The sequence below is a fragment of the Salvelinus sp. IW2-2015 genome, linkage group LG15 (assembly GCF_002910315.2).
Source record: "Salvelinus sp. IW2-2015 linkage group LG15, ASM291031v2, whole genome shotgun sequence".
In the NCBI taxonomy this organism is placed as follows: Eukaryota; Metazoa; Chordata; class Actinopteri; order Salmoniformes; family Salmonidae; genus Salvelinus; species Salvelinus sp. IW2-2015.
The window spans coordinates 1,905,075-1,931,019 of NC_036855.1; the positions used below are offsets into that span (position 1 = coordinate 1,905,075).

Sequence of the window (25,945 nt, forward strand, 5' to 3'; positions counted from 1 at the left end):
AAAGACAGAGAGAGCGAGAGAGAGACAGAGAGCGAGAAAGACAGAGAGAGAGAGAGAGACGAGAAAGAGGGGAGGGACTGAGATAGAGAGACAGAGAGAGACACAGATGGAGACAAAGAGTGGTTGTGTGTGAGAGAGAGAGAGAGAGAGAGAGAGATACAGAAAAATGAGAGGAGGGAGTTTGAGAGAGGGAGAGAGAGAGTGTGACTAGAGCCAGTGAGAGGGAGCTGGGGCACGTTGGAGTGGACTGGACAGATGCTGGTACCCCTATGGTCCAGGGCCAGGCGAGCAACATGGAGGAACAGCATCAAGTCCAGCACAGCTTCTTCAAGAAGGTGGACGTCCCAGACCATGTCCACTACATCGTGGCCTTCTTCGTGTGTATCATTGGAACACTGGGGGTGACAGGGAACGCATTGGTCATGTTCGCTTTCTGGAGGTTAGTGACTGGCAGAGGGAAAGTATGGGGGATGATTTGCTACAGGTTTACAGTCACTCAGAGAGTCTATCGTGAATGAGGAGAATACAATGCTRTGGTCTTTTTTTGGTCTATCAAATTCAATGAAATATTATCTGGAGCTCTTTCAAAGTTAATTTACATTTCCAGGGGATATTGTTTGTCAACATTGTGTAATATTTACTTCCTTCTCTGTTAGTTAGAATTGATTCGGCCTCAGTGGTCTTGTTCATTTCTGTTGATGTTACCAAAGTGAGCGGATGGGAGCCAAATGTGGTCATTTTCAAGGAATGGAAGGGACTGAATGAACATTGCAATATGGGGGTATGCAACAGGTAGTGCAAGATAATGGTGCGTGCAGTGTAGTGTGCTGTCTAACGATTTTCCATATGACGCAGAATTTAGAAAATCTATTTGAGTTGTACTCCTGGGGACAGGACCTAAATAAAGAAAAGTCAGCACGATAAGCTCTGGCTGCTGACTGAAATGCAGTTGTTTGTGCACTCCATTAGCCTGTAGCCACAGCTGCTCTCTGTGCTCCATTTATGGAAGCTTAAAGAGGCAATCTGCAGTTCAAACAGTAACTATGCGGCACCACGCCTCTGTTTTGGTAAAAACCTGAGGGACGGGGCTGTAGAAATGTAACCACTCTCAGATTCATAGACAGAGCWATGGATGCAAGGACTGACCATCCATGGTATCAAAACTATACTTTTTTGACCATGTTTTGAGGATATGCAGTGTTTGTTTACATTTACATTGACATATACATTGAGGTAAAAACAAGCTTATATTTTGTGTTCTGATGAGGTACGGCAGTTGAACTAAGCTCATGAGGCATTTATAAGTTACATTCTTCAAGAACCAATGGGYATACTGTATATCATGAATTTAAAGTCCAAAATGCACAACGAAATGTTGACTCACTGAGGAGAGATGAAGTCCAGTTAACAGTTAACAGTTCCTGAAAAAGGAAGGAAAAAGCCTCCCGGGGCATAAACATGACTATCGCATTTGATTTTGTCGTAAGTTACTTGGATATTTTTAAAATTGCATTGCTGGACTTTAGAGGGAATAGGCTTACATTTTGTTCCCTGCCCAACACATATTTTAAGGGTAAAAAAACAGCAGGCCTAACCATATTTATGGTTTACACTTTGTCCTGGTCCAAGTTTATTTTTTCTTTATAGAGCAAAGTAATATGCTGCATTGTATGTCACAGGACTGTTTTTCTTACTGTAAAGAATAGTAAAGCACCCCTGCTATAAAACAACAKTACAATGTAGCTGGCAACTCTGTATGTTACTGTAAATTTACAGGGACATTTTGTAATGTGTAGTCAACTTGTCATTGTCTTGTATTGCCAGAATTATAAGTCTTCGGCCTATTCTTATAACTAGTCTCATCAATCATTTTCAGACTTGATCAATTATTCAAGTTGTCATTAAACACTTTCTTATTAGTGTAATGTATTAATTAATTACACTCAGGTGTCAATAAAACCAATTGTTTTGGGACAACAACAAAAAACAGGCTGTCTAGACTCACTTYAGAATTATAGCATCATTAGATATACTGTGTGTACATATAACTAGGAATAAAGTCACAGATAGTAAACAGTAGCAGCAGCATATGTGATGAGTCAAAAAAGGCCTTTCTCTGACACCGCCTGGTGTAGAGGTCCTGGATGGCAGATAGATTGGCCCCAGTGATGTACTGGGCCGTACGCACTACCCTCTGTAGTGCCTTGCGGTCGGAAGCCAAGCAGTTGCCATACCAGGCAGTGATGCAGCCATTCAAGATTCACTCAATGGTGCAGCTGTAGAACTTTWAGAGGATCTGAAGGCCCATGCCATATCTTTTCAGCCTCCTGGAAGAGGAGCCCTCTTCACGACTGTGTTGGTGTGTTTGGACCATGATAGGTCCTTAAGGATGTGGCCACCGAGAAACTCGAAGCTCTCCCCTACAGCCTCATTGATGTGAATGGGGTTGTGCTCGGCCCTCCGTTTCCTGTAGTCCATGATCAACTCCTTTGTCTTGCTGACATTGAAGCAGAGGTTGTTGTCCTGGCACCACACTGCCAGGTCTCAGACTTCCTCCATATAGGCTGTCTCATCGTCGTCGGTGATCAGGCTACCACTGTCTTGCAGATTGGAGTGCAATAGAGATTGTGTCTGTTGGGGAAGTATGTGAATCGAAGTGGGTCTAGGGTGTCTGGGATGATGGTCTTGATGTGAGCCATGACCAGCCTTTCAAAGTATAATAATAATATAATAATTTAGATAGGTTACCATGGTGTTCTTGGGCACAGGGACTATGGTTGTCTTCTTGAAACATGTAGGTATTACAGACTGGGTCAGGGAGAGGTTGAAAATGTCAGTGAAGACACTTGCTAGCTGGTCAATGCATGCTCTGAGTATACGTCCTGGTAATTYGTCTGGCMCTGCGGCCTTGTGAATGTCAACCTAGTCGTCCGGAACAGCTGGTGCTCTCACCCATGGTTCAGTTTTGCTTCCTCGAATYGAGCATAGAATATATTTTGTTTGTCTGGTACAGTAGGCTCGCGTCCCTGGGCAGCTTGTGGCTGGGTTTCCCATTGTAATCCGTGCATCAGAGCTTGTGTAGTAAGATTTGATCTTAGTCCTGTATTGATGCTTTGCCTGTTTGATGGTTTGTCAGGAAGGTGTAGCAGGATTTTTTTATAAGCGTCTTTGATTTGTGTCCCGCTCCTTGGAAGCGGCAGCTCTAGCCGCTCAATGCCGCTCATCCGCTCAATGCGGATGAGCTCATCCGCTCATCCGCTCAATGCCGCTCATCCGCTCAATGCGGATGTTGACTGTAATCTATGGCTTCTGGTTGGGATATGTATCTACGGGTCACTGTAGGGATTACATCGTTGATGCACTTATTGATGAAGCCAGTGACTGATGTGGTAAACTCCTCAATACCATCGGATGAGTCCCGGGAACATATTCCAGTCTGTACTAGCGAAAGTCCTGTAGCTTAGCATCCACTTCACTGGACCACTTCCCTATTGAGTGTGTCACTGGTACTTCCTGTCTGAGTTTTTGCTTGTAAGCAGGAATCAGGAGGATAGAGTTTTGGTCAGATTTGCCAAATGGAGGGTGAGGGAGAGCTTTGTATGCATCTCTGTATGTGGAGTAAATGTGATCTGGAGTTTTTTCACCTCTAGTTGCACAGGTGACATGCTGGTAGAAATAAGGTCAAACGGATTTCAGTTTTCCTGCATTAAAATCACCGGCCACTAGGAGCGCCGCCTCTGGATGAGCATTTTCTTGTTTGCTTATGGCCCTATACAGCTCATTGAGTGCCATCATCGGTTTGTGATGACAGTTACGAAAAATATACTATAGATGAAAACTCTATTGGTAAATAGTATGGTCTACTGCTTATCATGAGGTATTCTAWCTCAGGCGAGCAGAYTCTCGAGACTTAATATTAGAGATCGTGCACTAGCTGTTGTTTTACAAAGAGACATGTACCACYCCCATTGAGCTTACCCGACGCTGMCGTTCTGTCCTGCCGATGCATAGAAWAAACAGCTTCAGTCCTTGCTCAGCCATGTTTCAGAGAAACATAGGATATTGCAGTTCTTCAGGTCCTGTTGATAGGATAGTCTCAAACGGAGCTTGTCCAGTTTGTTCTCTAGTGATTGTACATTCGCCAATAGAACAGAGGGTAGAGRTGGATTATTTACTCATCGCTGGAGTTTAATCAACCCTTACGTCAGCCTTTATGTCACAGTCTCTTTCTCTTCCGAGTGTCGGGGATCAGGGCCTGGTCYGGAGTGAGCAGTATGTCCTGTGCTGCCGCCTCGTTGAAGTAGAAATCTTCATCCAAATTGAGGTTAGTGATCGCTGTTCTGATGTCCAGAAGCTCTTTTCGGTCAAAGGAAACGATGGCTGAAACATTATGTACAAAAAAAGTTACGGTCAGTGAAAAAAAAATACACAAAATAGCAGATGTGGTCAGAAGCCCATAAAACATCCCCTATACATTTCAGACCTGGGTTCAAATACATGTGTAGGTTTATGTATAACATGATGTATTTTAGTTTATGTATAACAGTATGTATTTATGTTCATGTATAACAGTATGTATTAGTACTTGAAGTAGTTGTAAATACATTCCAACATTTAACTACTAGTATTTTCAAACAAACGTTGTTTAAATACTTACTTAAATACAGTACATAGTAGTTGAACCCAGTTCAGGTAGCCATTGCTACTGTTGCCTGTTATAAGCAGTGGGGTAAAGTACTTAAGTAAAAATACTTTAAAGTACTGTTTTAGTAGTTTTTTGGAGTAGCTGTACTTTACTTTACTAAAGCCCCATATACTACCCACCACTRCGACCTGTATGCTCTCGTTGGCTGGCCCTCGCTTCATATTCGTCGCCAAACCAAATCACTGAAGCTGTAGACTCATATCTCCCTCACTAACTTTAAGCATCAGCTGTCAGAGYAGCTCACAGATCACTGCATCTSTACATAGCCCATCTGTAAATAGCCCATMCAACTACCTCATCCCCATATTGTTATTTATTTATTTATTTMTCTTTTGCACCCCAGTATCTCTACTTGCACATKCATCTTCTGCACATCTATCACTCCAGTGTTTAATTGCTAAATTGTAATTACTTCGCCACTACGGCCTATTTATTGCCTTAACTCCCTAATCTCACCTCATTTGCACACAATGTATATAGATTTTTTTYCCTATTATGTTATTGACTGTACRTTTGTTTATTCCATGTGTAACTCTGTGTTGTTGTTTGTGTCGCACTGCTTTSCTTTATGTTGGCCAGGTCGCAGTTGTAAATGAGAACTTGTTCTCAACTGGCCTATCTGGTTAAATAAACGTGAAAAAAAACCAACAAAAAAACCTAATTCCTAATGAAAATAATGTACTTTTTACTACATACATTTCCCCTGACACCCAAAAGTAGTCGTTACATTTTGAATGCTTAGCAGGACAGAAAATGGTCCAATGCCTACTGCCTCTGATCTGGCGGACTCAATAAACACAAATGCTTCGTTTGTAAAATATTTCTGAGTGTTGGAGTGTGTCCCTGGCTCTCCGTAAAATGTTCAAATCATGAAAATCGTTTGGTTTGCTTAATATAAGGAATGTGAAATGATTTATACTTTTACTTTTGATACTTAAATATATTTTAGCAATAACATTTACTTTTCAAACTTAAGTAGATTTAAAACCAAATACTTTTAGACTTTTACTCAAGTAGTATTTTACTGGGTGACTTTCACTTTTACTTGAGTCATTAGCGATTCAAGTATATTTACTTTTACTCAGGTATGACAATTGGGTACTTTTTCCACCACTGGATATAAGGAGAAAGGGCCATGCATGTTAGTACATTTGGTCCAGAAAAGTTGGTCATGCGTGATCAGATGATGCTCTGATCCAGAAAGAGTATTGCCGCCCTACTCTTCCCCTGGTCTTGTCTATTATTTTATTGAAGTTAATTGATTTCTGAAATTAGGTCAGGTCCCAAGGTAGAAGGTATTACCGAAAGCTTTTATATTTTCAGCTCTCCTCCAGATTAAATGGCCTCTTCGAACAATTGTTCCATACATGGTGCTGCATGCATTTATTAAGTCAGAACACAGTCACGTACGTAAATACTGCTGCTACTCGCTGTTTATTATCGATGCATAGTCACTTTACCCCTACCTACATGTACATATTACCTCGACTATACTGTATCGCCGCTCACTGACTCGGTACTGATTCCCCCTGTATATAGCCTCGTTATTGTTATTTTATTGTGTTACTTTTTTATAATTTTGAACTTTAGTTTATTTGGTAAATATTTTTTAACTCTTTCTTGAACTGTACTGTTGGTTAAGGGCTTGTAAGTAAGCATTTCATGGTAAGGTTTACACGTCGTATTCGGCGCATGTGACTAATAAAGTTTGATTTGATGCACTCTATAAAAGATAGGGAGCAGTCTGCGGGTAGAAGTGGTGACATTTTACTGTGCATGAGGATCAATGACAGACTGTTTTCATGTGTTGTGTACCCCCATTCAAGTTTTTTCATAGAGTTTTTTCATAGAGTTTGGTGTCATATTGGCTTAGATATCATGGTAGGGCGATTTGAATTTAACATTTTCAAATAGTAAAATCACAACAATGGCTTCAGATCAAAGTCTACGTTGAGCCCGAAGGGAGCAAAGGTCTTTAAATTAAAGATCCAGGCAGCCTCTCGTTTTAACAATATATTGTCAAGGTCACCCCCTCACTGAAGGAGGGTGACGTGTTCGATGCCGATATAACGTAGGGACGAAATAGAGTGGTTCACTTCCAAGAAGTGGGCCGCAACTGGGTATGTGGAGTTTTTGCACCTAATGATGCTATTGTGCTCCGAGATACGTACCTTTAATTTGTGCTTCATTTTACCCACATAATTTTTACCACAAGGACAAGTTATAAGATAAATAAATGCCTTATTGGAGCATGTGATAAGACCTTTGATTGGGATCTGTTTCCCTGTTTGGGGGCGTTTGAAGGATCTACATTTGTAAGTGCCATTGCATTGAGCACAGCCATTACACTTGTAGTTTCCATCCAGTAGAGGCGCATAGATGTTGTGTGGGGGTATTTTGGGGTGGTAAATCAGAGTTTACCAATTGATCTCAGAGGTTTCTGCACCGCAGGAATACGACCAAGAGAGGGTCCGGAAACGCATTGCCGATACTGTCATCGAATCTTAGAATGTGCCAGTGTTTGTGAACGATTCCCTTAATTTGTTCAAAGCACTTTTAATAGGGGGTAGTAAGAACACAATAATGCTTCTTTTTGCGAGACTGTCCTTGAAAGACATCATGCCTCAATTTGTTTTGGATTTTATCAATGGCAGTACTAATCTGACCATTTTTGTACTCCCTCTACTTGAATGCAAATTCCTTTGATTCGACAGAACTGGCTGTCGGGCAAACTGTTTTTTAAAGGAAGTGGGCGACAGCTATCAGCCCTCAACAAACTGTTACGATCAGTAGATTTCCTGTAAAGATTAGTGTATAGAACATTATCCTAACACAAGATCATAAGATCAAGGAAACTTATTTGACGTGTGTCAGATTGCATAGTAAATCTCAGGTGCTCAGAACAAGAGTTAAGAAAAGCATGGAATGCCTGGAGCTGTTTTGCATCACCCCTCCACAGAACAAAAATATAATCAATGGACCGTTTCCAAATAATATTGTTTGGCAAGAAAATATTTTTGAGAGGATTGAGAATGGACTGTTTCTCCATGTAACCCACGTACAAATTAGCATAGTTAGAAGCCATAGGGGATCCCATAGCAGTACCCTTTGTCTGAATAAAGAAATAATTTAGAAACATTAAGTAGTTGTGTGTGAGTACTATTTAAGCTAATGTTATAATGCATACACGGACGGTAGTTCATTAGGGTCACGTTGCAGAAGAAAATGTTCCATGACTTCAATACCGCCCTCATGTGGAATATTTGTGTATAACGACTCAACAGTAAGTTATATCCCACCTTCTTCCACAAAACATAGCTAGCTAGCTACCTAGCTAAGTAAAGTTCATAGTCAACATCAAACTTTGGGAAACTGCCACGCTGCTCATTTATAATACATCAGGCAATGGGCATTGTTACAGTTGGCCTTTGATGTTATTCAAAGGCAGCTTTTCCAACTGAAACTTGTGCTTTAATGAAAGGAAAACAAAGTTTATGGTTTTCTATTCCCTGAAAGTAAACAGATGGAGTCACTTGCAGATGTTAACTATAACAGGCCAGCAAATTGACAGGGTCACCTCCTATAAGTATCTTGGGATTTGGTTAGATGAAAAGTTGAATTTTAAACAGCATATTGATAACTTGACCAAGAAACTGAAGTTGAAATTGGATTTCTATTGGGTTTGGGTTTCAGGAACAAATCTTGTTTTTCAATGTTAGTCAGAAAATATCTTGTTCAAAGCACTGTTTTTTAATCAGTGCTGGATTATGGTGAGATTGTCTATATGCAGGCCTCAGCAAGTACCTCGAAAACTCTGGACACAGTGTATCATGGTGCTTTAAGATCTATTACCAATGCTAGATCACTGACCCATCACTGTAATCTGTATGCTATGCTGCAATGGACCTCTCTCCCCACCAGGAGACTAAAGCACTGGTACACTTTAATGTGTACAAAGCATTGATAGGACACCTCCCTTTGTAACTCTGTTCCTTACTGACCAGATTAGTCACTCAATACAGTTTTCGTTCAGTCGCTGCTGTCTGTTCCTAAGGCTAGAACTGAGATGGGGAAACAATCTTTTCCCATAATGCCCCTTCATCCTGGAACTTCAGAAGATTTTAAAGTTAGGGGAGTTAGTGTCCTTGTCTGTTTTTAAGACTCTCATCGACAACACTGTTTGTAAAACTGCAGTTGTTTCTAATCTTCAATTGTATCTTTAATTTGTGACACTTTGTCTTTTGTGTGTATTCCGCATTTTTCTGTAATGTTTTATGGACACGCTGCTATTTTCCTGTTTTGACTTCTTGCCAGGTCGCCCTCGCAAAATAGGTTTTTAACCTCAATGGGTTTTACCTGGTTAAATAAAGGTAAAACATATATTTTTTAAAGAATTGCTCATCTAATGTTAGCTACTCATTATAATCCAAATTTGCGCTGACTGATCAATAGTGTCAAGTTACTTTTCAGTGTCTTCACAAAAATGAGAATTTGCCATCCACATACTATAAGTAGCATCATTGCTTGCTAGTGCAACTGAACCTGTGTGCAGTCAAAATAAAATGCCATGCTTGCTAACTTGGTTAGAGCTAACTCTATAACTGGCCTAACTGTATACAGTGCATTCGGAAAGTATTCAGACCCCTTGACTTTTTCCACATTTTGTTACGTTACAGCTTTATTCTTAAATGGATTATATATTTTTTTTCCTTCGTCAATTTACATACAATACCCCATAATGACAAAGCAAAAACAGCCATTGTTTTGCCATTTTTCCTAATGTAATAAAAATAAACAACTGAAATATCACATTTACATAAGTATTCAGACCCATTACTCAGTACTTTGTTGAAGCACCTTTGGCAGTGATTACAGACTTGAGTCTTTTTGGGTATGACCCTACAAGCTTGACAGACCTGTATTTGGGGAGATTCTCCCATTCTTCTCTGCAGAGCCTCTCAAGACCTGTCAGGTTGGATGGGGAGAGTCGCTGCACAGCTATTTTCAGGTCTCGCCAGAGATGTTCAATCGGGTTCAAGTCCGGGCTCTTGCTGGGCCACTCAAGGACATTCAGAGACTTGTCCCAAAGCCACTCCTGCATTGTCTTGGTTGTGTGCTTAGGGTTGTTGTCCTGTTGGAAGGTGAACCTTCGCCCCAGTCTGAGGTCCTGAGCGCTCTGGAGCAGGTTTTCATCTTGCTCCACTCATCTTTCCTTTGATCCTGACTAGTCTCCCAGTCCCTGCCGCTGAAAAACATCCCCACAGCATGATGCTGCCACCACCATGCTTCACCGTAGGGATGGTGCCAGGTTTCCTCCAGATGTGACGCTTGGCATTCAGACCAAAGAGTTCAATCATGGTTTCATCAGACCAGAGAATCTTGTTTCTCATGGTCTGAGAGTCTTTAGGTGCCTTATGGCAAACTCCAAGCAGCTGTCATGTGCCTTTTCCTGGTGGCTTTCATCTGGCCACTCTACCATAAAGGCCTGATTTGGAGGAGTGCTGCAGAGATGATTGTCCTTCTGGAAGGTTCTCCCATCTCCACAGAGGAACTCTGGAACTCTGTCAGAGTGACAATAGGGTTGTTGGTCACCTCACTGACCAAGTACGTTCTCTCCCGATTGCTCAGTTTGGCCGGGTCGGCCAGCTCTCGGAAGAGTCTTGGTGGTTCCAAACTTCTTCCATTTAAGGATGACGGAGGCCACTGTGTTCTTGGGGATCTTCAATGCTGAATAAATGTTTTTGTACCCTTCTCAAGGTCTGTGCGTAGACACAATCCCATCTCTGAGCTCCACGGACAATGCCTTCAACCTCATGGCTTGGTTTTTGCTCTGATATGCACTGTCAACTGTGGGACCTTATATAGACAGGTGTGTGCCTTTCCAAATCATGTCCAATCAATTGAATATACCACAGGTGGACTCCAATCCAGTTGTAAAAACATCTCAAGGATGATCAATGGAAACAGGATGCACTTGAGCTCAATTTCGAGTCTCATAGCAAAGGGTTTGAATACTTATGTAAATAAGTTATTTCTGTTTATTTTTTTAATATACATTTGCTCAAATTTCTAAAACCCTGTTGTCACTTTGTCATTATGGGCTATTGTGTGTAGGTTGATGAGGAAAAGTTTTTATAACATTTATAATAAACGTTCAAACAGTACTGAGTGAATTAACAACAAAAACATTGTGCAACGAAAGCTTTCTGTCATCACCAGATTGTCCAGTTAAATAGAGTGTGAAGTTGACATGTTTATAACACGGTTCGTAGTTTAACGGTCAGTGTCACTGCCTTCGGACCTGAAGGGTGGTACATTTTGACCACTCTCTTTAGTGTATAGTTTTGACACACAGTGCTTATTTGTATTTATTAAAATAACCTTTGGGTTCGTGGAGTGGCAGGCAAGTGGCAGTGAGTGTGGTGGTGTGTTTTACTGTGTGCATCTTCCTAGAACGAAGGAGAGACCAGCTCTCAGATCCTCAAGGAAGAAAGGGGTCATTGCTCTCATCCCCGAGATGCACGCCATCCCTACAGTACTGCCCAGGGACACTGTGCTTTATGTCGGATTGAGGGCATGCGCCTGTCACAGAGAAATGCAAGCTGGCCCATGTGGAACTGACAAACAACTTATGCCAATTCAAATGCACGCTCATGGTACTTCGCACACTATCAATAGTTAAATTGAATGTTCTGTTCCAAATCTGTGAGTACTCCCACCTGTTTTCATATTTACTGTTTACTGCCATTTATTAATGAAGACAATTATTTTACTGGAGTTGGACAGCTGTGTACAGCATTACTTAGGACATCTGTAGCTGAAGTTTTGTGTTCAAGAATGTAGACACTTATCCAGTTTCAGATTTGCAAATATGTCTATAATTTTTTGGCACTTGTCTAATGACTGTATTTTACAGGTGTTTTTCAACAGGTGTTTCTCAACAGTTTGTCATTTGTAGCAGTGTTTGTATCAGGAGTTGCTCTTGATGATCCACAGTGTTATTCACGCTTTTCTGTTCAAACCCAGTGCTACCACACCTGATTCTACCACCTCAGCTGTTCATCCAGACCTCAGCTGTTCATCCAGACCTCAGCTGATCATCGAGACCATGAACTGGGCTTGAACAAAAAAGCCTGCATTAACCTGTAGCTTGTCAAGAGCAATTGTGGCCATCCCTGAATTGTAGTTACAAAGTTGACTATATCTGATGAATGTACATTTGGTTGTACATTTTATATTTAGTGATAACTCACCTTTGTTTACAGGTAATGCAGTACTAGGCCTTTTTTCAGTAAACTACAAGGTACATTTTCATGTAAATAGTTAATGGGTACATGTTGATTATGTGTGTATTTTACAGGAGTTTTCTTGATTGTCTTAATAGAGATCAGGGAATATTTTCCCAGTTTACTCCATATTGGCTGAAATGGGTTTCTGTTTTTTTTGCTTCCCTCTGGAAAATCAGCTGCTAATATTAACTAAAATACAAATAACTACATTATTTTTGTTGCCATTTGTCATTATTGTGTACTTTTACTTAACTTTTATTGCTGTGTTATGCCTTATTATACTGTTGTATTAATAATGTTGCATAATCACCTTGGAAATTAAAAACAAAAAACTACATTTTAAGTGACAATAGGCATTGGTCTGAAGTCGAAACAGAAAGGAAAGTCAAGACCACAATGCCTATTCCACCCATGCTCTACCAAGGTTTTCCAGCACCACAATGCCTATTCCACCCATGCTCTACCAAGGTTTTCCAGCACCACAATGCCTATTCCACCCATGCTCTACCAAGGTTTTTCAGCACACAGCTTTGACCTACTACAGTAGCTACGTCGGTATTGTACTTCAAAATATGTGTAGGCAGATTGTAGGATTCAAACCTTGTCAAACAGCCTAATTTGGTTATTTTATTAGGATTCCCATTAGCTGTTGAAAAAGCAGCAGTTACTCTTCCTGGGGTCCACACAAAACATGAAACATGACATAATACAGAACATCAATAGACAAGAACAGCTCAAGGACAAAACTACAAAGATTTTTTTTAAAGGTACACGTAGCCTACACATCAATACATACACACAAACTATCTAGGTCAAATAGGGGAGAGACGTTGTGGTGAGGTGCTGCTTTATCTCATGTGAATTTCCTTTCTTTTTTCAGCTTCAGACCAATGTCTATTCTCACTTTAAAAAAAATTTAGTCTTGTATAGGCCTATGCCATTTGTGTGCTCGTGGATTTGAAATGTGGTTTGGCATAATATATTCCCACCTACCTGTGTTACAGTAATAAGAAACTGCGCAATCTGCCCAACTACTTCATCATGAACCAGGCGGTGAGCGACTTCCTCATGGCTTTCACACAGTCGCCCATCTTCTTCATTAACTGTCTCTATAAAGAGTGGATTTTTGGCGAGTACGGTAAGTCATTATCCCCCTTTCTCTCCTTTTTTTCACCGCACCATCTCATCACCAAACATTGGTTGTCATATAGTTCAAAAGAATTGTGCAAAATTTACCGTAAACCTCATTATAATCTAGCAGCTGGATATAATTATAAACTTTTATTCAACAATGTGCGCTATAAAAAGAGGCTACTATTTACGTATTGTTCAGTTTACTAAACTCTAGTTAGATAATCGTCTCCTATTAATGCACATTGTTGAAAAATTATTTAAATTAAATCTCACTGTAGGATTATGAGGTTTATGGTATTTCTTTGCACAATATTTTTTTGGGGCACTACGGAAATGTTGCCCATTGTATTCAACCACCATGGTGGACGGTGAAAGGAAACTCCCGAAGAGGAACACAAAACATCCTTTGTTGCGATTTGTTCATGTTTGAGAATTGATCCTTTTCTATCGACGGTTACAATCTGAATCTCTGAACATTGTTGGTTTTGACCTGCATTTGAACTGTGTGTCTGCAGGATGCAAAATGTATGCCTTCTGTGGGGCTCTCTTTGGCATCACCTCCATGATCAACCTGTTGGCTATCTCCATTGACCGCTATCTGGTCATCACCCAGCCCCTCAAGGCCCTTGGCCGGTCGTCAAGGCGTCGGACCACCCTGGCAATACTAATGGTGTGGCTCTACTCTTTTGCCTGGAGTTTTGCCCCACTCGTTGGCTGGAGTAAGTCCTTTCACCAACAACTCAAATTCACATCCTCATATGCTAAGGAGTAAATGTAAAAAGTGATGATTGCCGGGCTGACGGGATCGAGGGTCGCTGGCATCAATATTTCTGCTGTTGTGATCTCGAGCAAAGCATTTAACCACTAAAATGCTTCTTGGGCTGTGGTGCGCCCAACCCATTAAATTAAACATCTACCCTATCCTACCCTACCCTATCCTATCCTATCCTACCCTACCCTATCCTACCCTACCCTATCCTACCCTATCCTATCCTACCCTACCCTATCCTACCCGATCCTATCCTACCCTATCCTATCCTACCCTACCCTATTCTACCCTACCCTATCCTATCCTACCCTATCCTACAGTGTTCATTTCATCTGATGTTGTACATTATGATACAAAAGGACAGGGATAAACTGAATTTTGATCTGAAACTGGACGCTTTAAAACCCTGGTCCTGTGTGATTGAGTTTCTCTTCCAATTAGGTAAGAAGATATTCACTTGAAGGTTGTGTGTGTGGGCTGGTGTGTGTGTTGTGTGTTGTGTGTGGTGTGTGTGTGTGTGTGTTGTGTGTGTGTGTGTGTGGTGTGTGTGTTTGTGTGTGTGTGTGTGTGTGTGTGTGTGTGTGTTGGTGACTGTTGTGTGTTGTGTGTGTGTGTGTGTGTGTGTGTGTGTGTTGGTGTGTGTCGTGTTTAGAGAGGAGGCAATATGGTCATTGAAGCGTGGGGACAGCAAGGCTGTCTGAGGCCTTTTATCTGAAGGGATTAAATTAGGTTGAGAATTCAGGTCATGGCCAATGAGGATCGGGCTAACCAACACAATCACCACTCAACACTCATAAACATACCAAAGCATTGTTGCCTGGAGCCATCAAAAGAATTTGCTTCGTTCAGGGTTACGGTGTCCAGATCTAGTCAAGTCAATTAAATCAGGGATAACAGCACATTTTGTCAAAATTTTGGGCCAGCATTTCCAGTACTGCACACGAACATAACATTTTCTGTATTTCTAAATTCAGTGCTGGTCCAATGCTTTGTCATTTTCCTCTTTATATCTTTTCAGATATCACTGGTTAGAGCTATTACCAATGCTTGTAATTTTCCTCTTTATATTTTTCAGATATTCACTTGGGTAAGAGCTATTACCAATTGGCTTGTCATTTTCCTCTTTAATATCTTTTAGATATCACTTGGCGTTAGAGCTTATTCAGATGCTTGTCATTTCCTTCTTTATTATCTTTCAGATTTCACTTGGGTTAGAGCTATTACCAATGCTTGTCATTTCCTCTTTATATCTTTTCAGATATCACTTGGGTTAGAGCATTACAATGCTTGTCATTTTTCCTCTTTATATCTTTTCAGATATCAACTGGGTTGAGCTTCTCTCTTCCCAATCTTATGAACGCAGCTATTACTAATGCTTATACCTACTTCAGATATCACGTTAGATGTTACCATGCTTGCTTTCCTTTATTTATTACTCGTTAGAGCTTACTCCTATAGCAACATCTGTGTTTCTCTCATCACAAAAACCTTGAACCAAACCATTCACAAAACCTTGAACCAAACCAATTTCACCAAAACCTTGAAAGGGGATGACCAGCAACATCAGTAGGGCAGAACAAATTCAAAGCAAACAAATAAAAAATGCATCCAACGATTTATCAAGAAAACATAACCACCACACGAACAACAATGGACAATAGGGAACAACAAAAAATGTTGCTAATAAGTGAAAATGTGCTCAAGAAAAATGTCTTTAAATAAACAGGAGTTCAAGGATCGATGATTACATCACTGCCCGTGTGATAAAGGAAGCTGGGTAATCTCAATGCCAAAGGGCAGATAAGATCCCCATAAGCCAATCGGATACAGGGAAACGAAGTTGACCGGTATTATTTTGTTGTGTGCCTTCTTTTCAAAGTGTCTAGATTCTTGGAACTGTCCATTAAAGGCCAAATCTGTGTACATGTTCTATTTTAATAGTAATTTCAATGAACATATGCCCGTTGATTATTGAAGAATATAACTTTTGCGAGCTGCCTTATTTATTTTTGGTGAGCTCACTACAGCCGACTTCACCTATCTTAACCCAAACTAAAAGTAAATACCCCATTGTTCCATGTGTTGAACGTTTCCATTTGAAGCTTTGTGTGTAAACAATGTACCAGGTTCAAAATATATTTTAAAACCATCGATGTCGATCTCATGGACGTGTCAGGACCATAACCCATGAATATAGGAGTGGTCACATCTTAGCTACCCCCCCCCCCCCTTGTAAATGGCTTCAAACACTCCTAGATATATTGTGGCTGCTTGTTGTCCTGGCCCTTTCTAGCGTGAGCTTTGTTTCTTTGTGTCGGTTGCCCTGTCTACGATGTGTCCTTTTGTCTATATGTCTCTGTTTATTAGAGATTGTTTTTTTAAATGAAAATGTGCGTTATAAATTCAATGTATTATTATTTTAAAACAGACTCGCAGATTGTGGTTAATGTCCATAGCTCATAACACTCATTGCCAACATTGGTCCATTGGCAGAGGATGTTAGTTTCTAATTCGCTACTTATAAAGGCCTTCCTTTCTTAAGTCAATATACATTTGAACCACTATACCATCAATAGATCCTCTGAATGAAGGGTGCCATGTTAACACAAACAGCAGAAAGTAGGATGTTAATACAGCGAGTGGCTGGGGAATGAATCGAGGTGGCTGTTTAAATATTCCCGTCTACCCGGCAACACTTTCTTGTGACCAGATCACACCCCGAATCAGGCCCTTCCGTGGTTTTCTTTCCCTTCTGTTCATTGGAAGCACAACCAGGAGCTTGCCCTAGGGCTTGCCCCTTTGGTCTCTCTGCTCAAGTTAGTTTGTTTTAAAAAAAGAGGGCTGTGGATGGATTTGGGTTGGATTCAGTATTAGAAAAGAGAAGGAAGAAGGAAAGAAAGGATGCGATTTGGGACACGGAGACCGAAGAGTTTTCAGAGTTTTGTATGTGAACTCAGGAGAGAAATCTTTCCCACTGACTCCAGTAGCTCTGAAGAACAGCTCCGCAAGGCCACCCAGAGTTCTCCCTCCCGTGACTCATCATGGCCTCCCTGCTTCTCCACTCAAGGACAAGTTGTCAATCTGACATTTAAAGCTGCTTTCGTCGCGAACGCTTTGGGCTATGATGAATTGCGGGATAGGGAGATTTGTGAGAAAGCTGGGCTCGTAAACTAGGAGAGTCCAAGGTGCCTGGCGCTCGCTGCCGCTTTCGCGTTCTCTGTCGTTCTCTCCTCCATGGTTAGCTGGCACTCTGCGGCTCCTCCTTCGATTAAGGCCAGCAGGGGGACGGCTGCATGCAGACGAGCCCAGACACACTCTTCGTGTTCACTGGCGCTCATAGACTTCTTCAGTGCGTGTGCTGGGCTGAAACACAGATACATTGAGTAGAGCATGGTCATGACAACAGTAAATACAGGGGCTGAGGTTTCATGTTGCTCAGTTGGTAAACATGGTCTTGCCACCTAGCGGTTGTGGTTTGATTCCCGCTGGGCACCCATATGAGGAAAAAAAAATATATGTACTACTATATTTGATAAAAAGTTTTGCCTAAACGGCATAAAGGTTCACCATAATGTTCCACCAATCAAGTAGTACAATTCAGATCAATGTGTGGACACAAACATGATGTTTCAATGAGGAGAAAATACCAAAACCAAGGCAAAATTAAAAGGCAAACAACAACGCAGTATCTTGGGTGCCTCTCACCTTCTCTGGCCAGCACAAAATAATCTTGGTCTTGAACATTTGTCTTTGGGCATTTGAAAAGACCGAGGTGCTTCTGAAGAGGCGTGGTGACGCTCTGGGAGGATCCAGCAACCACATCTCCAAACACCTGTAGTCAGGAACCAATATAATGGATTTAGTTCTACTTTTTTCCTCATCAACTTTTGACAAGAAAAAACCTTGAGGAGCCATAATCTTCAAAAGCAAAAAGAGGATTCTTCTGAGATGCCCTGTGAGGTAGCAGGGGGTCGATGCCAAGAAAAGAACCCACAATGCACAATGCCTTGTCTAGGATCAGTGCTTATATTGAGACAACATTTAATTGTTTTCACCTCAGCCAACAGAATAATAATAAACAGTGTCCTCCCTCCTTAAACGGCAGTGTTTAAACATTGGACCCTGTGTGCTTATTTTGGTCTAAATTTTAAATTACCCGCCATTGTTATTTTTTTGGGTCCATTCTGAACACTTTGTTTGTAAACACATGGTAGAGCTTCAAAATATATATAAAAAGTTCCATTCAATCTCATATGGTTGTTTGAATGCCAGTAGTATTACAGGAAGTTCTGCCGTAGGGAATAATAAATTTGATCATGTATGTTTGACTGAAGTCAAACCTACGCATTGGATCTTATTTAGCTTCCAGGGTGAGGTTTCCCTAGGTACAGATCTAGGATCAGCTTCCCCTCCCACAATCATAACCTAACCATTCATGGGGGAATGCACAATGGACCCAAGCTTCAGCCTACACGCTTACCATACTGGCAAGGAGATGGAGGATGGCGCAAATGGTTCCTAGAGACGGAACGACGTGCCTGCTGAATGTGGAACTCGGAAGGATGACTCGCTGTTGAAGTCCTCTTTGCCCTTTCTCGGTGACAACATCTCACACAAGTACCTTCTCTGCCAATGTGGCCCTGTAGATGACATGGAGGACCAAAAAACATTTTGAAACACGTATTTTTTTTTTTTTTTTAGCAGTTGACAGAGCAAAAGTGAATTTTCCTAGTCAGTTGTGATAAAACACATCTATTCAGTTCATTTGTTGCTTATTTTATTAAAATTCATTCATTCAGTTCCATTGGATGTTCATAACACACAGTAGTTTACCTGTACTTGTGTGTATAATGGCATAAATAAAAGGGTTGTACCGATTGGGTAGAGGCTTTTGCTATAACTGCAGGTACGCTTTGGAGTACCCGGTGATAGAATGTTGGCGTTCCTGAAAAGACAGAAAAGAAACACAAGTAAAAGAGGTAAATCTTCTCCCTTGATCCAGTAACGAAGGCAGTGTTAATGGTTAGATATTCCAAAAACATCTATCAACAGGCTGGACCAGGTTTATTACCTTCAGTAAGATGGAGAGAAATATTTTAAATGTATATAACGAAGCCCTCTGTCTCAGTAGTAATGGGAAAACACACATGGCTAAGAGTTTCTATGACAATTTTATTCACTTAACGAAGAGAAGAGGTTTAGTAAACCTAGTTGTTGAATGTTTTAATTTGATCTTTTCAATTTTATTATTATTTTTTATAATTTTTTTGGGGGGTCATTTTAACTTTTTGGGGTGACAAGAATATATTGGAAATGAGAGAGGTGACAGAAGAAGAGAGAGGGGGCGTGGGGCTGTAATCAATTCCAGGATTTGAACATATTCTTATAGAAACCAAGAAATCCCCACCATTTTTGGAAACAAGAACCAGACAATGTCAAGGTTGTTTGGTAATCTAATATGAAAAGTTGCAGAAACCTCAGAATGATCTGAATGTTAAGCCTATAAAATAAAAATATCACGTCAAGGCACACACGTACATTCAGTTAGCTCTAGTAAATATTAATGTACATGTCTTGTTCTTGACGTTACACACAATAAACATCCAGCAGAGGCTACGCTAGTATCTTGAAACTGGACATTTGCTACATTAGATGAATGTCACAACATCAATTACCATATAGCCATTGTAGATATGCACTACCATTCAAACGTTTGCGGGTCACTAAGCAACTCCTTGGTTTTGGGAAAGAAAAGCATTTTTATGTTCATTAAAATAACATCAATTTGGTCAGAAATATAGTGTTGGACATTGTTAATGTTGTAAAATAGCCTCACTATTTTGTAGCTGGAAACGGCAGATTTTTTTATGGCAATATCTACATGAGGCGTACAGAGGTCACGATTATCAGAGAACCATCACTCCTGTGTTCCAATGGCACGTGTGTTTAGCAATCCAAGTTTATTAATTTTAAAAGGCATAATGATCATTTAGAAAACCCATTTTGCACACTTTGTTAGACAGCTGAAGACTGTTGTTCTTGATTAAAAGAAGCAACTAAAACTGAAGCCTTCCTTTAGACTAGTTGAGTATCTGGAACATCAACATTTGGTGGGTTCATGCAGAGCTCGCAAAATGGCCAGAAACAATAGACCTTACTCTCTGAAACTCGTCAGTCTATTCTTGTTCTGAGAAATGAAAGCTATCACATGGCGAGAAATTGCCAAGAAACTGAAGATCTTGTACAACAACTGGTGTCCTACCTCCCTTCACAGAAACCAGCCGCAAACTGTATTCTGTATACTCTGGCCTTCTTTGGGACACTGTGTTAACAACCCTCCAGACGGCTTCACTGCCAATACAACTCTCCTTCCGTGGCCCTCCAAACTCTCTTAAATACAAGTAAAAACTAAATGCATCTCTTCAAACGATTGCTGCCTGCACCTGCCCCCCGATTCCAGCAATCACTACTCTGGACGGTTCATGAACTTAGAACATGTGGACAAACTTAAAATACCTAGGTGTCTGGCTAGACTGTAAACTCTCATATTTCCAGACTTCACATCAAACATCTCCAATCCAATTTAATCTAGAATTGGCCTTCCTATTTCGCAACAAAGTATGCCTTCAATCATGCTGCCCAAACATACCCTCGTAAAACTGGGCCCATAACTACAGATCCTCAAACTTCGGCGAATGTCATTTAAATAATAGCCTCCAACACTCTACTCAAACACGTAAATTAGATGCAGTCTATCAAACGTGCCTCCGTTTTGTCACCAAAACCCATATACGACCCATCTCCACTGCGACCTGTACTCTCTCGTTGGTTTGGATTCGCATCATAACTCGTCCACAAACCCACTGGCCTCCAGTCATCTAGCAAGCCCGTTAGATAAAAGTCCCCCCCTTATCTCAGCTCGCTGATCACCCATTAGCAGCACCCACTGTAGCACGGCGCTCCACGCAGGTGTATCTCTCTGGTCACCCCCCAAAGCCCAATTCCCTCCTTTGCCGCCTCTCACTTCCAGTTCGTCTGCTGCCAATGACTGGAACGAACTACAAAAAATCTCTGAAAACGAAACACATCTCCCTTCACTTAGCTTTTATAGCACAGCTGTCCAGAGGCAGCTCACAGATTGAACTGCACCTGCTACATAAGCCCATCTAGAATTTAGCCCAAACAACTACCTCTTCCCCTACTGTATGATTTATTTATTTTTTTCTCCTTTGCACCCCTGTTTTATTATTTCTTACTTTGGCACATTGTCCACTGCAAGATCTGCCATTCCAGTGTTTTACTTGCTATAGTTGTATTTACCTCGCCACCATGGTCTTTTTTTGGCCTTTAACTCCCTTAGATCTCACCTCATTTGCTCAAATTTGTATAATAGCTTTTCTTACTGTATTATTGACTGTATTGTTTTTTACTCCATGGTTAACTCTGGTGTTGTTGTTGTGTCAAACCTGCTTTGCGATTATCTTGCCAGGTCGCAATTGTAAATGAGATCATTGTTCTCAACTTGCCTACCTGGTTAAATAAAGGTGAATAAAAAAACAAAATAAAACTGTCTCTAACCAGAATGAAAGAGGAGTGGGAGGCCCCCGTGGCACAACTGAGCAAGAAGGACAAATAATTAGAAGTGTTCAGTTGAAGAAACAGAAGCCTCACAAGTCCCTCAACTGGCAGCTTCATTAAATAGTACCCACAAAACACCAGTCTCAACGTCGACAGTGAAGAAGGCGATCCGGGATGCTATGCTGGTTTCTTCTTTCAAAAAAAGAAGGACATTTCTAATGACCCCCAAACTTTTTTGAACGGTAGTGTATATGTCAATCAATCAAATCAAATAAATCAATTTTGATTTGTCAACATGCGCCCGGATAACAAGTAAGATTTCACCTTTACCAGTGAACTACTTACTTACAAGCCCTTAACCAACAAATGCAAGTTCAGCAAATATAGTTAAGTAATATTTACTAAATAAACTAAAGTAAACAAATTAAATAAAAAGCAACACAATAATAACAATAGCAAGGGCTATGTACAGGGGCACGTACCGCTACTTGAGTCCAATGTTGTGGGGTGTATAGGTTAGTACGATGGTCACCCAAGCTTTATATATTTTGTATATACTTACCCTGCCCCAGATATCATGGTGACGGGGGCATACGGCGACCAGGACAAGCACATACACACAGATGACCACAAGGCATTTTGGCCAGCTTTCCATCATTCCTGATGCTCTTCTGCTGGATTCAGTGTGCATTTCCTCCTTGTGTCCCAAAGTTCTTACTTCCTGCTAGGAAACAAACGGAGGGAGCCTGTCTGTTTAGGTGGAAACCAATGACACAAAGGACAACCCACAATGAAAAAAAAATACTACAGTTTACATTAAGAATACTTACAGTTACTGTACTATAGAATTCTATAGTAAACTGTAGTATACTGGTAGAAATAATATACTACCACACTTGTAGTATCTCTCCGATCAATTTAGTATCTTACTAGAGGATGTTGCATTCAAAGGAGGCTGGTGTGGAGGAGCTACTAGGAGGAACGGGCTCACTTGTATTGCTGATATAATATTTGGAACAGAGCAAACATGTGGTTGTCAAGTAGTGTTGTTGTTTGAATCTGTTCCATTGATTCCATTCGCCATTACAATGAGCCATCCCTCCTATACGCTCCTCCCACCAGCCGCTCACTGGTTGTAGTATACCGTAAAATTTCTATTAGTAACTACAACAGTTCATCCGCAAAAAAAACACTGTACGTAAATACTACAGTAAACGTCAGCAAAAACACTACAGTCGCCAAAACAGTCAAGTTTTTTAACGATAGTAATAGTACAAGATTTCATTTGCATATACCTGCCCATGTCCCCCCCCCAGTTCCAAGTTGTGCCACCCATAAGTGAGAAAACCTACATGCCAAGTATAGATCATACATTGTGTTCCCTGCAAGTAATAGGAAAGCAGCAAAACTATTGAATTATCTGTTCAGACCACAGGCTTCGTTGTTAAAGGTTTATGACAATGTTGCAATTAGTAATTTGCCCAGTAGGTTTCATTCTGTAGGCTAGCAGGATTACCGGATATCTCCAGGACTGAGACAAGTAAATTCTAATTTTGTTCTTCATCTGTTGTGTTTTTGTGCTGTCTTTTGCCAGCTGGGACATCATACTAAAAGTGCTGCTGCTTCCCATGGTCCTACTTAGGTGTAGTGAACTGCTGGAATGCGTCATTAACTTTGCAGATGATTGTTGACAACCAATCAGGATTAAGGGGCAGGGCCAATTTTGTGCTGTTTGGTAATCACTATATTGAAGGGGGAGTGGTTTCTCCCTCTAAGGCATCAGCAAATTAGTGTTAGCACTTCAGTCTCCCCTGGTTTCTTAGCGCCCAGCTCTAATCGGCGGTCTCGTCGGCAAAACTAAGACCGTCGCCAAAACTACAAAGACGTTTTCTTCCGAGTTTCTTTCGAGAGAAGGAAAGAGATGGGAAGTCTCCCCACACCACTCTCCACTTAAGTACATAGTAATTTTTCTGATCTCATTTGGTTCTTTTGTAGCTTTGGTAATTATGTGTGTGTTTTCTATACATGGTTTAACTCCTCTCCCTGTGGCTTTCCAGATTGGCTCTCACCCCCTGCCTGCAACCTCTTCTGATATAGTGTACCCTGCGCACACACCCATGTGGAATTCGGGTACTCAACCCCCAACGTCTGCTTCGATTATTTCTTCCAACCTCTTTTCTTCCCCTTACGTTAGCCTTTTTTGACCTCCCCTTTTCCACCCCTCCCATTTACAAGGCAGGCAAATCGCTTGACATCATCTCTACTAGAGGCCGACAGCTCACTAATCCCACTACCAAGTCTCTGATCACTACGTCTTTTAGCGTTCCCATCTCCTCTGTGCCTTATTGCTTAAATAAGGCCATTTCATAGAAAAAAAAAACTGCCCCCCAATCTTAAACGGCACAGACCGCCCACTGGGCTTGGAAGGAGGTGAAAGCAGCAACTAGCTGGCAATTTCCCTCCCTCGCTGACTGTCTCGAAGCATGGCATTTGAATTGGCTACGGCGGGGCATTGCCGGAGTTTTACATGACATACATGTACCATGTATGTAATATTTGTTCATGTTTTTTTTGTTGTTTCCACGGGTTTAAAGAACAAAATAAGACTCGGGAGTGTCCGCTGTAATCATGCCACGCTATGAGATGGATGCCCCAGCACTGTGGACATTCCGGTGATAATTCCTCCTGATTATACGTGATTGTCTATGGGATACGATTGTCTATGGGATGATGCCCAGCCACTGTGGACATCCTGATAATTTCCTCCTTGATTATAGGATTGTCGATGGGATAGATTGGTCTAGGGATGGATGCCCCCACAGCACTGTGGACATCCTGAATAATTCATCCTGATTATAGTGATGTCTATGGGATAGATTTGTCCTATCGGGATGGATGCCCAGCATGTGGACATCCTTTGATAATTCATCCCTGATTATAGTGATTGTCGATGATAGATTTGTCGTATAGGATGGATGCCCAGGCACGTGGACATCCTGATAATTCCTCCTGATCTATAGTGATGTCTATTGGGATAGATTGTCTATGGATGGATGCCCAGCACTGTGGACATCCTATAATTCCTCCTGATGATTAGTGATTGTCTATGGGCATAGATTGTCTATGGGATGGATGCCGCACCCTGTGGACATCCTGATAATGTCATCCTGTTATAGTGAATTGTCTATGGGATAGATTGTCTATGGGAAATGGATGCCCACAGCACTGCGGATATCCTGATAAATCATCCTGATTATAGTGATCGTCTATGATCCTAAATGGTCCCAGTGGCAAAACACGGTTCCATGGTTACAGTTACATTAGTAATATATATTTTAGCCTTCATTAGGTGGCATGATGGGTGGACATAATTTATGCTAGAATAACCATTGTTAACCATTTGGTGAGTCAGTATATGACACATAATGCTGACCGTATTAGTTGTTCGTTACTTAATCAATACCATATTCGTTATATGTCATCAGAGCATGGCAAGGTTTAGGGGACAGGTTCATGGTAGGTTAGGCTTTTTGTCGTTGGGTGGATGGTAGGGGTCCCCGCCCGAGAGAGTGTGGTTCTCAGTTATAATATGATGATTATAATATTGATTATAGATTACGCCACCCAAGAACTGGCATATAGTCCCACCTGCTTGGCAGTGGCGATGGCCAGGAACATGAGACGGTAGCCAGTAGAAGATGACTCCAGTGGATGAAGAAGGTAAAACAACACAGCACTCATGGATGTACAGCTCTGGTTGGCGTATGTGTAAGTGACATAATCCCTCAAGTGAGCAGGAATCAATGAGGCCCTCTGCGAATATAAGGAGCCGTGTAAAGAGGCCAATACAAAAGTACAAAAAAATACACACCAGTGTAAGTCCTTGGCAGGTATCGGTCTGTCTTGGGTAGGATAGGAGTAGGATAGTAGGAGATAGGGTAGGGTAGGATAGAGGTGGGTGGGATAGATAGGGTAGGGTAGGAGGTAGGTGAGTTAGGATAGGGTAGGATAGGATAGGATGAGGATAGGATAGGGTAGGATAGGTAGGGTGGGATGGGATAGGGTAGGATAGGGTAGGTATAGGATAGGATAGGAGAGGAGGTAGGGGGAGGATAGGTAGGGTGGGATAGGATAGGGTGTAGGTAGGTGGTAGGATAGTAGGTAGTGGTAGGATTGGGTAGGTAGGGTAGGCTGTAGAGGATAGGTAGGGTAGGATAGGATAGGATAGCGGAGGTTAGATAGGGTAGGGGTAGGGTATAGGTAGGATAGGATGAGGTAGGATAGGATAGGGTAGGAGTAGATAGTAGGATAGGTAGGTTAGGATAGGTAGGGGATAGGATAGGATAGAGATAGGTAGTGATGGAATAGGATAGGTAGGTGGATAGGACTAGGGTCTGGGTAGGATAGGTAGATAGGCGGTAGGGTAGGATAGGTAGGATAGGGTAGGGTAGGGGGTTTAGGGTAGGATAG

General features: G+C 41.3%; 1 protein-coding gene across 1 annotated transcript in view; it reads left to right on the plus strand.

Moving 5' to 3' along the window:
* The first annotated feature begins 208 nt into the window (after positions 1 to 208).
* The window catches only part of opn4xb (opsin 4xb), a 34,341-nt gene continuing 8,604 nt past the window's right edge, over positions 209 to 25,945 (plus strand). The window contains exons 1-3 of the mRNA XM_024001129.2: positions 209 to 439; positions 12,999 to 13,132; positions 13,644 to 13,847. Coding sequence (XP_023856897.1) covers positions 270 to 439; positions 12,999 to 13,132; positions 13,644 to 13,847 — 508 coding nt within the window. The 5' untranslated portion in view covers positions 209 to 269. The remainder of the gene's footprint in view (positions 440 to 12,998; positions 13,133 to 13,643; positions 13,848 to 25,945) is intronic.